This window comes from Crocodylus porosus, unplaced genomic scaffold (genome assembly GCF_001723895.1).
Source record: "Crocodylus porosus isolate Cpor-Errol unplaced genomic scaffold, CroPor_comp1, whole genome shotgun sequence".
NCBI lineage: Eukaryota > Metazoa > Chordata > Crocodylia > Crocodylidae > Crocodylus > Crocodylus porosus.
In genome coordinates this window covers 8937386-8948950 of record NW_017728925.1, presented here as the reverse complement: position 1 = coordinate 8948950, position 11565 = coordinate 8937386, and the positions used below count along the sequence as shown (strand labels likewise).

Here is an 11565-nt window from a genome sequence, read left to right as displayed (position 1 = left end):
TCACTGCATTGTGTGATGAAACCTCCTGGAATAGATTCAGACAGAGCTGGAAACCCAGCACATGGAAAGTGAGCAGGGAGCAGAAAGCAAAGCAGCAGATCAGGAAGGGCCAACGGGGAAGGAAACAGCAGAGCAGCAGATCGGGAAGGGCGGACAGGGAAGGAAGCAGAAAGCAGAGCGGCAGATCAGGCAGGGGAAAGGAAAGGGAGTGACAGTGTGGAGCAGGTAGTAGCCCCTGGTGACCTACAGGATCCCTGAGGAAACCGCCTGGTGATTTAACACAACCCCCTAATTATATCCACTTTACCCCCACCAGAGACCCCAAAAATACCTTGTACCTTCTCCCCACACTGTGCACCACGGGGCCCTAAATTAAGACGGCAGCTCCCACACACGTGTCCCCATCCTAACGACGCAACACCGTGCCCTTAGTAAAGATGGCACCTCCTTAACCAGCTTCTATTGCAAACTGACCGCTGCTCAGGCTCCCCCGACCTTCCTTCCCTCACTCAAGATGGCGGCTGCCCACACTCAACTCCTACCCAGCTCTCAGCCCAGTTGGCATTCTCCACCCCCGTCTGCCCTCAGTTAAGAGGGCGTCCTCGCCTGCTTCCGCAGGCGGCTCCCTCAGCAAAAATGACGGCTTCCCAATAGATGCCTATGGTGCCCGGGGGCCAGGCCCTCCCGGGGCGGCTTCAACGGCTTCACGGTCAGGGCCACAAGATGGCGGAAGCGGCTGTAGCCGTTTGAATTCCAGTGGAGCCGCCAAATTCGCACAATAACCACCGGGCACGGCCGCCGCCATGGACTCGCTGCCGGGGGACGATCCCACGCTGCCCCTGGACTTGGGCGGCAGGTAGGAGCTTAACCGCGGTGTCACCCTCCCGTCCCCGCGTGGCGCCGCGTCCCGCCGCCCGCGCTGACCCGTGTCTCTTTCTCCCTCAGCGTCAACGTGGCCGACCTGGCCGACGTGCCCGGGGATGCAGCCCGACCCGGCCCGGCCGGCAGCGCAGGTGAGCGGGGGCTGCCCGGACACCGCCGGGAAGAGTTGCCGCGCTTCCCGCGGGCCCGCCCTGCCGCACACACGTTCACTTGACGAGCGATAGAAACCCGCCCCGGTGCGGGCGCTTTGTGCGTGAGCCCCGGCTCTGCAGCGGGTCGGCTCTTCTTTTTAAAACTGGACCCTCATATTTTTTTTCATCTCCTGCCACAGTGACTTTGTGTGGGTGGCGGGGTGCGTTTATGGCACTGAATGGTGTGACAGATACTTTGCATGGGTGACTGGTTTATTGTGCGATTCACCAGTTCTTTGCACGATGGCGCCTTGGCACGTGTTGCACGATTCGCCCATAAGCGATGCGGTGGTTACTTTGCACGGGAGGCTGGGGTACATCGATGGCACAATTCAATTGTGTGATGGTTTCTTTGCACAGGTGGCTGGCACATGTTTATTGCACGGTTCGCCAGTGAAGCGTGTGATAATTACTTTGCACGGGAGGCGAGGGCACATTTATGGCCCGGTTTGCCAGTCAGTTAGTTGTAGGATTACTTTCTATGGATGGCTGGTCTACGTTTATTGCGCGATTCAGCAGTGATTTGTGTAATAGTTTCTTTGCTTGGGTGGCCAGTGTACATGGGCACAGTTCATCAGTGAATTTCAAAATAATTACTTTGTGTGTGTGGTTGGTATACATGTTATAGTATGTTTGTGTTTCACCAGTGAATTGCATAGCGATTGGTTTGCATGGTGACCGGTATACATTTATAGCGTGTTTCACCAGTGAATTGTATGGTAATTGCTTTGCATAAATAATGTGTTTCACCAGTGAATTCCACAGTAATTACTTGCATGCTTGGCCAGTGTACACGTATAATGCATTTCATCAGTGGTTTGGGCATATAGGCAATGTGTAGCAGGGGTTTAACGTTCATAGCTGACAGCTGATTTTTCTTTTTCCTCTAAATTGCAACCTGTTTCCCTGGTCTGTTGAAACCCAAACCTGGGGAGACTTTGAAAGTGAAACTTGCCCACCGACTGGAGTGCCACTGAATGCATTAGCCTGGTGGGGAGGAAAGGCACAAGCTTAATGAAGCACCTGGATGCTCACGAGTTAGAGGGTTTTTACATTGTTTCCTAGGCAAAGAAATCTCTTTATTTATGGTGCACAAGTGTGTTTGCCTACTTCTTTGGCCTGCCCCAGTGGCTGGGAAGCTGCAGAGAAGACGTGCTATTTCTGTAACAATTTGGGAGCCTCCTTAAATCCAGCCTGCTCCCTGTTATCAGCAGAAGTTATGCACCTTGTGGAAAACCACAACCAGTGGCAAGGAACTGTCAGTCAGATTACAAGGCCACTACCTGCCAAACAGATAACATGATGATGATTGTCCCTTTTTTAAAAATCCAGAAAACCTTCTAAACTCAAGCTACTCCTGCAGATACTAGTATTAGTCCAAAACATTTATGTTTCTGTTGCCATTAAGGTCCTGAGGACCAGGCTCTGAACTGCTTAGTCTAACTAGCACTATTGATGGTTCATACTTGGTATTTTTTTTCTTAGAAAAATGGCATTAAAATTTCATGCAGGGTTTTCCAGCTGCAGCCTAGTTAAGTTGTGAGAGTTTTGCTTTCTGCTGTGGTGGCTGAGTCAGCACCTGCTACAGGTTCCTTTCTAAAGGGAAAAGAAAGTCTTTCCGTAAAGTTTTACTGACCTGTATTGATCAAGGACAATAATTTATCATCTTTAGCTTTATTGTGACCTTGTGGTGGCTGCAATGTTCGTCTTATTGCAGGTTTTAGAGAAAATATAGCCTGATACATTGCTTTTGAAGCAAAATGGATGTATCCTATTATTTTATGAAGTGCTGTTTGCACAGTTATAACAGTCTTGTGCATCTTGGACCGTCTTTCTGGTCCGTGCGATTTTTGGAGGCTAGTCTGGACACTATGTATTTGTGCAGTTAGCTAAAGTGTATTGTAGATGGAGTTTCAAACAACTACTGCTGCTCAATTTTTAAAGCAATTTATGTATACTTATCCTGGGAGCATATTAAGGTTATGAAACAAAAATACTTTCTGAAAAACATGCTTGAATGACAATATAGCGGTGGCTGTATTCTCTTAGTTGTGATTAATCTGATGAGACATCATTCTTAAAACAACTTCAGGATTTTAAGATCTCAAAAGTGAGCATTCCCAGGGGTTTTTCAGACTGCGTTGTGCATATAGAATGGTATATGTGGAATTATTTCAAGTTGGAAGATACTTATTTTTTCCCATAGTAGCTACAAGGCTGAATCTAGGACCTCAGTCCTTTCGATGGTCTCTGAGTTCTACCTTTTTTCCTTGGGTTGGTTTATTTTAAGATGTTATGTTTTGTGTGTCGTTTTGATTTGTTTTAAGCATTTATCTAGAACTAATTCCCCCTGGCCCAGTGTGGTGTTTTGAAGATTTTATTCAGAAAAACCTTGGGTGCAAATGCTGCACTTTGTAATAAAATTGACTTGCAGAATTGGCTATGTGGAAATGGCACATTTTTAGTAACGAGTTACCCATAGACAAACAATGGGTATTTCTTTGCTTCATCTTCCAGCCTGCAAATGTTGCACTGGTGAATCCCCTTGGCATCTGCTGCTTTGAATGGGTGTTACAGGTGTAGTTGAGACTTCTGACCCAGGGGTGTGCATAGGTAAGCTAATGCAACTAAAGCTTAGCTATCCAGATGAAATGGATTAATACATAATGTAAAAAATGGTCATAAAGATATAATTGTGTTTAGCTTAGTGCTTTTATTGCATTTATATGATTATACTAATCCTTAGCTTTCACCAGTTAAAAGCAGAACTTTAGTTCCTTTGGTGTCTTAATTTATTTTAATTTACTTCCCCAATGTCTAGTGTTACCAGACATGGCAGAAGATGCAGTTTCACCAACCAGGGCTCGGACCATGAAGGATTATGAAAATGTAAGTGCAAATGTGTTATAAAATCAATAACAAAATTGATTATCCAAGTTCTGTGCAGTATGTTACATAATTGAGTACTGATAGTATGTGGATGTATAGTAATACCACAGGGATGCATAAATTAATTCACAGTGGTTGAAGTGCTGACTTTCTGGGTCAGTGTCTCACTCTATTCTCACTCAATCAGTGCATCTGTTTTGAATTTCATGATCCATCTGGGGATCTGGCTATCTGTTTTTAGTACCTGCTCTTTCAAGTACTTCTTTCAAGGCTGAAGCAAGATCCTCTTACTGAGGCTAGCAAATTGCCCACCTTAGTTGCGGAATAGCAGTATGTATCCCAAATTCCATCTAAAGACTTTTATTCCTACATATCTGTTCCACAGTCCACAAGATGCTTGTCTGACTTAATTTAGGAATTTTGTGTATCAGTGTTGACACTATCCTGGTTCAAGATAAGGTCACAAGATTCAGTTTTTATTTTTAGTTCTTTGAATTCTATATCCAGATCTTCAGGCATCCAGGTTGTAGCCATATTGGTCTAGAGGCAAAAGGAATGGGAACTCTTGGTAAAGGTGATAAATCTTTTATTAGACCAACTAGATTTTTGCAAAATTAAAAAATGACAAAATAAAGAAAAAAATTAAAGATTTCTTTTCCCCCCACAAAAATCTAGTTGGTTTAATAAAAGCTATCACCATGAGTTCTGATATCAATATCTTCACATCTTCACGGTACAAACATACTTGGCTAGAAAGTCTGAAGGGAGAAAAATGCCTTTGACTTAATGTGATGATGCTGTCTTGATTTGTATTCAGGGCTGACCCTAGGGAGGTGTGGGGCCTGGGGCAAATTAGCCTGTACAGGGTTCCCTTAACACTGCACAGGGCCCATGGGACCCTGCAAAGGCAGAGCACTGGAAGGGATCTCCCCTGTGCCTGGGTGGTGGAGGGGGAGGTGGTCTCTGTACTTCTTCCGCAGCGTGGGGCAGAGCTGCCAGCACTAGGTGGGCCCCGTGGGAGGGGCCATGGCCACTCTGCCTTGCTCTGCAGGGTCCCCCAAAGTGTGGGGCCCAGGGCGGTCACCCTAATTTGCCATACCCTAAGGACGACCCTGATTGCATCACAGCTCATAAATAGAATCTTAGTGCTAGAGTTAGCCTAGAGTGCATGGTCTTGGAGCTTGCTGGAAAATGGTTTCATCTTCACTCACTTTTTTGTTCCCTTTTGCCCAAATATCGGTAACTTATAATCAGAGGAGTTACTTACCTGTATTCAGGAAATCTAACGATTCTATTGTCTGAATGGTTTTAAGCCAATTAAGTATCTTATCCCTTTGGTGCCAGAAATGATAGCTAATTTCCCACTTGCTGTGCGCTTAAGTTTTAAATGCCTAACTGAAGTGCTCAGCATTGTTTGAAGAACTTCTAAAGGAAGAAGTGATTAAAGTTTTCTCATGTTTAATATCTACTGAAGGTGGCTTTTCTATGGAGGGAGGTTGTGGCTTACGATGTTATATCTTTTACCATTTAAATTGTCCTATTTTTTTACTATAGTTCCTTTGCTGCTGTTTGGTTTTGTAGCATTGTTTTGATTGAATGGAGCGCTCTGTCCTAAAACCTTATTTCAGCTGCTCAACCTTATTTCAGAGCAGAAGGGTCTCATGCTTGATCTGAATCCAAAGATGAAATGTTTCTCAGAACTTTAGCAAATGGTACTTTATACTATCTGTGTGTATCTTTTGCTCTCTGAGGCCTGAGATATTGCATTGGGTAGAAAAACTGCTTTAAAACATTACTTTTTAGTACACTAAAGAACTAAGAAGTCTTATATGATGCTTGTTAGCCTTAGTGAGGAATATCTGCTTTGTGAAGATTGGTGTGGTTCAGTAATTCTTAAAAAAATCAGATTGCTTGCTTATGTGGAAGAAAGGTGTAGGGAAGGAGGAAAATTTGCTGAGTGCCTCCCAGATTTGTTCCAAGAGTGGAAAAAAGGAATGAGTGTATTCTCCGTTCAGGAAAGGCATGAGAGATGCAGTCTTTCCTCCTCCTTCTGGTCCATGGCCCCCATTCTCGAGATCATTATAGATCCCAGGTTCTTTTACAGCAGTGGTTTCCAACCTTTTAAGGTAGGAGATCACTGTTATCATTTAAAAGCAACTCCAAGATCTACTGTGTATTGCTGCTACCCCACCGCCCTGCCCAGCAGGTAAGTCTGTGGGGAAGGAAGGGGGGGCTGATCAAGGTAGAGTGAGAAGAAATTATTTGGGGGTGCACCTCCCCAGCAGGTAAGTCCCACCTGGCTGGGACCCTGCTCAACTTACCCCTGCTTCTGTCTCTGCAGTACTGCCCCTCTGCACGGGGACCTTGATCTGGCCCCTGCCCCTTCCCTCCCCCATGAACTGACCTGCTGGGCTGGGGCATGTGCGTGCATGCACGCGGGCACTTAGCCCCCTGCCCCAGCCTCAGAAAGACTCCAAGAGGCTCCGAGACCTACTGGTGGATCGAGATCCACTGGTTGGTAACCACTGTTTTAGAGGTTAGTGCCATCTTTGTCTGGGCCTACAGCTTGGCTCCCAGATGCTCTTTCTCTGGTCCTACCTCCCTGGCTTCCCAACAGCTACAGGCTTTGTTTAGATTGGAGTGCATCACAGTTTTAAGCCTAGTTCAGACATGGCTATGGAGGACTTCTTCTGTTACTGCTCTCTTAGAAGAGGTGCTCTGTAACCCGCCCCCACCCCCGTCATTCCCTCCCCCAACCAAAAAGTTAGTGCAAGAGTGTTTGTCTTGAAACTACACTAACTCTGAAGGGAGGAAAGGAAGTGCAGAGGCAGCTGCCAACACCGGATTATGCATGGGGAGATGTGCTCACAAAGATCTGCTCTGTGCAGGCCTAGAGTGTGTGCAGCACCCAAGGAGATTCAGGTGCTGGAGTCTGATGTTTGAATGTGTACAGAAGTAGAAGTGTTGGTGCTTTTGTGTCCTGCTTTCTTTGCCGACGATTTTTTTTTTTTTTTTTTTTTTTTTTAAACCAAGCCTGATTTTGCAGATGTACCTGGAAATGTGGATACACAGATGAAAATTCAGTTAAAGGGTGTATGGAAGAAAAAAAAAACACAAAAAAATCAGAGTGTCCAGCAACATTGCATAAGGAATACTGTTTGACCCATTTAACTGCTGTTTTGCTTTCTTGTAAAATGGCCTCTGCTGGCAAAAGCTGTGCAGTGAAACCACAGCCTGTGCTGACAGATGTCATTTTGCATAAGTTGCTTTATGCAAAAATGAAACTACTATTAAACTTATCTAGACAAGAGCTGTTTTCTGCAGTGAAACTGTGGTACAATCTTCCTGCATAGATTATATTCGAATTGTGCACTCAGTATTGAGAGAGACTTTTTTTCCCCCCCCTTTCTCTTTTTCATTTTTTTTTCCAAATGTTGAAGTCTGAACATGGATAAAAGTTAAAACTGAGAGTTTTAAATATAGATGTAGAGAGATGTAAAGTTAAATTCCTGAGTCGGTGTTAATTAGTTCATAGTTTACAAAGCCATACTTAATTGCTCTGAGAAGCTGGATGTCATTTTGGTTTTTTTGTAAGTCTTTGGTGTAGTATTTAGTTATAGATGCTTCCTGCATTTTGCAAATTGTACCATAAAGCTCCTTGACTTGTACTGGGAATGTTGTTGTTGACTTAGCATTGGCCTCACTATATTCCTATCTGAGTACTTTTGAGAGCCGGAGGAAGGGCACTTGATGCCTGAAAACTTGTCTACTTGCTCTGCCAACAATACAGTTGGTCCAATAAAAGATATCACAAAAAATCCTTGTCCTAACATGGAACTGTGATACAGATTTAAAGAATTCAGAATTAGAAATATTTCTGTAACACAACTTTGTATTTTTATCAGGCTGGACAGCAAGAAAACAGGCACCCCCCACTTAACGTTGTTTCACTTAGTGCTATTTGTCTATAACGCCCGTTTTACATTGATACCCGATTCCACTTAGCACTCCTCAAGTTTCATTGTAATGCTCACGGGCATTGGATAACTGGCAGCAGGTTTCACTTAACGCTATGCCGCTTAGCATCTTAATTCGTTCCTGAAAAATCAAGTGTTAAGTGGGGGTTGCCTGTAAACAAATTGCCACTACTTATATTGGTTTGGTGACAGTTTGAGCACGCAGGTGGTATTTCCTGCTTGCAGTATTGATGCAGATAGGTCCACAGAAGTCAAGCTTTTCATAGGATAATAGAAAACATGGCTGGAAGGGACCTCATCTTATCCAATTCCCTGTTCAAGGCAGGATTGTCTCTGTTTAAATCACTTGGATAAGATGAGCAGTATTTGGCCCTTGGGGCTTAATACTGCAGCATCCTTTTCATGTGAGACTGCCAGGATGGCTGCAGATAAATTCACGAATGAGTTGTCATTCTGCATCTTTGGGTCTTAGACCACATCCTGGATTATACAAAGTTTTTGTTCTTCAGGGTAGGTATGGTGATTTAGTTAAACATGTGGAACTTTGTACACGGACGTTTTACACCCAGTTGAGTGCTCCCAATATCTCGTCCTAGGTAGCTTACTCGTCACACTCGTTCAGTTTGCCTTGTGGTGTAGTGGAGGGAAAGCTTCCAAAATATGATAAATGAGAAGTATCTGTTTCCTCTCCTGCTGGAGGTAGGTTTCCTGTTCCAACACGTGCAAACTTGCTGCCTAAAACTGCAACTCCCTGGTCACTTAGCTTGTCCCCACTTGTGTTGGTAAGGATGGGGCTACTTGCTTCACAAGGGCAATTCGATTGGGGAAGACGTTTCATGTTGAGGATCATGGAGTGTCTAAAAATCTTTTACTTGGTTTTCATCAACCAAGCGTTTAAAAAAACATGTATTGTTAATAGTTTCCACCTGCGGTATAATACTGTCTTCCTACAGAAGCCTCTATAAATATTTCATCAGTAGCTTGGTAACATTAGATTTCTCTGGCAGGGGACACTTGTTTTATTTGAATGAATGTTTCATGCTTGCTGTCTTAAAAAATTTAGAGGGAGATTCTTTCTCTTTAAAATAATTGCTGATTTCATTATCTTTTTCCTATCAGGAGGGTTAAAAGATGTACATATTGAAGGACAAATAATGCAAGAAGACAGGTTTTTTGGGGGGGGGTTGGTGCAAGTGATGCCATTGTAAAATGTGTGATGCCACAGGCTAACATTTTTATGGGTGTGTGATTCAGATGATACGCTTTACTGATGTGGGTCTTTTCCCCCCGTGATTCGGGCACACACTCCAAGTTTGTGCCAACAAAACCTTCATGCCACAACACATTTTCATGTATTTTGTTCAAGCTCCATTTTATAGAAGGGAATACCTACTTCAAAAAAAATTAAGTTTAAAAACTCTTGCATCATTTTGTCACTAGTCCTAGGATGCTTTAGTACTTGTTCTGTGAGCTCTTTATGGCAGATGCTTTTGTCTGCAAAGCGTTATGTTAATATGATGATGAATTTTAAAAGCTGTGACTGTCTTGCTTTTCTTTTCTTAAGGGTTAGTGTCTTCTGGCTAGGTAGGACTTAAAACAATCAGCCTTGCACCATGCTGTATCCATTAGAAGAAAGTCAGGTTTCTAGATGCCTGCTGTAGGTATAAAGCAAGTGTCCCAGGCTAGACCAATTTTTTTTTTCTCTTTTCTGAGGTGGGCAGAAAAATGTTTTCACTGTAGGAGAGAGAGGGAGAGGAGCTTAAACATTAGGAGTGGTCTCTTTGGGCAATGTGCAGTGAGGAGTAGAGGATTGTAAGCTGTCTGGAGCATTAGAAAGTTGTTGGAATTTGCCTAATGGAGGATGGTTTAGGGGACTAAGTGCTTAATTTTGACTTGAACTTTCCCTTTCACTGATGACCTTTTTAAGTGGGGACTCGTGTTTTTTTTTGTTGTGTCATAAAACTATAAAGTTTGTTAATTTTGTTATCTTATTTGCCTTTTATAGTGTGATGAGCAAATGCAAGATCAATTTTCACACTCCTGACTTGTAGCATAGTGTACTGATCTTTCCTCTTATTTCGCAGCAAATCACTGACCTAAAAAAAGAGAATTTCAACTTGAAGCTTCGGATATATTTTCTAGAGGAGCGGATGCAGCAGAAATTTGATGGTCCCACTGAAGACATCTACAAAATTGTAAGGATTTAAATTCGTTTAGAGGCCTTGTGTAACTTTTTCCGTAATGCCGGGTCGTCAAACTTCTAAGCAGCTGGGGGCCAAATAAATGCCCAGTAGGGGCTCCACGGTGAACCCTGAGCTGTATGCCACACAGATGTCCCCCACTCTCCCCTCCTCCCTCCCTGCTGCCCCACATACCCACGTACCTCCAGGGTCATCTTCAGTTGCCCTGGTTGTGCTGTGCTGCGCTGTTGCAGGGGCAAGTAGCAAAAGCCAGAAGAGGGATGAGGAGCCTGTTGCAGCCAAGTGATGGGGGAGTGGCAGCTGGGCAGGAGCTGGGGGCTGCAACTTAACTGTTTGTGGGCTGCCAGTTGGACAGTCCTGCCATAGTTTCCTCTGTCTCCAAGTTCTAGATCTGCTTGATATTCATGCTTTAGTGTTGGAAATTTCAATATAGCCATTTCATTTTATTCCCGTCTAATTATATGTGGTAAGAAAGGGATTAAAACAACCTTTATAAGATGTGAAAGATTAATTTTGATTGAAGTTTTTTCAGTGCTAGCTAACATAAAGCAAATTACTAGAAGAATAAATTGGAGCTTCCTCCTCCTCCTAGTGCTTAATTTAAATTGCATGTTACCGTGGTGAGTGGATACTTCTCATTTAGTTGTCTTGCTGATGGTTGTCATTGCTCATGATATAACCTTCCAGACCGATCAAAGTGGTATTGAAATTTAAAGCCAGACATACACTGATTACACCTTCTTACTTCTTCTAAAGGCTAGCTGCTCTTTCTTCCGCACTCTGGGAATGAGTTTTATCAACATTTGCAATTCTGGGTGAAATTCAGAGATGGTGGTTGTTGCATTTCAAGTGGGTATGAATGTTTGGCAGACACAATTTAAATTATAGCCTGAATAGAATGGAAGGAGTAAGTTACTGTGATTTAGACCTCTGATGCAACAACTGATCCTTGTCATCAGGGAGATGGACTCAAGCCCTTTGCTTTTGCCTTGGGTGCCTTTAACACTATTAGAAAGCTCCCTGGCTGCTGCAACATGTGTACATTTGTGTGTTTCTTCTCCTTCTGCTAATGTTCCTGGGAAAAGCTTATTTAATTCCTGAAATTCTTGTCTGGTGTCTTATGCTGTCTCATCAGTAATGTTTGTTTGTTTATTTATTTATTTTTATGTAATCTGTTGCCTGAAACATTCGTTGTGCCAGTCCATCTGTGGCTCATTGCTTCATTATAAATAGGGACTTACCTAATTCACAGAGGCTGCCTCCAAATTTCACAGTCCTGGTGCAACATTGGACATTGTTTTTTGTGGCAATGTGGCAGGTTGTGTCCCCCCTCCCCCCCCGACTGGCTGAGTTGTTCCAGAAGTCCTGTCCTTCCCTGGAGATTGACAGATGCACCCTCTCCGTGTGCTCGAGGATGCCAGGTCT

At 43.7% G+C, this 11565-nt stretch overlaps 1 protein-coding gene across 2 annotated transcripts in view; it reads left to right on the top strand.

The window, feature by feature from the left end:
* The first annotated feature begins 700 nt into the window (after positions 1-700).
* Positions 701-11565, top strand: part of CDK5RAP2 (CDK5 regulatory subunit associated protein 2) — a 106840-nt gene continuing 95975 nt past the window's right edge. Inside the window, exons 1-4 of one of the 2 annotated variants that reach the window (XM_019540655.1) lie at positions 701-856; positions 946-1013; positions 3895-3962; positions 10024-10134. In XM_019540655.1, coding sequence (XP_019396200.1) covers positions 804-856; positions 946-1013; positions 3895-3962; positions 10024-10134 — 300 coding nt within the window. In that variant the 5' untranslated portion in view covers positions 701-803. Of the gene's footprint in view, positions 857-945; positions 1014-3622; positions 3687-3894; positions 3963-10023; positions 10135-11565 lie in introns of those variants that run through there. The other variant, XM_019540656.1, reaches the window with a different exon arrangement.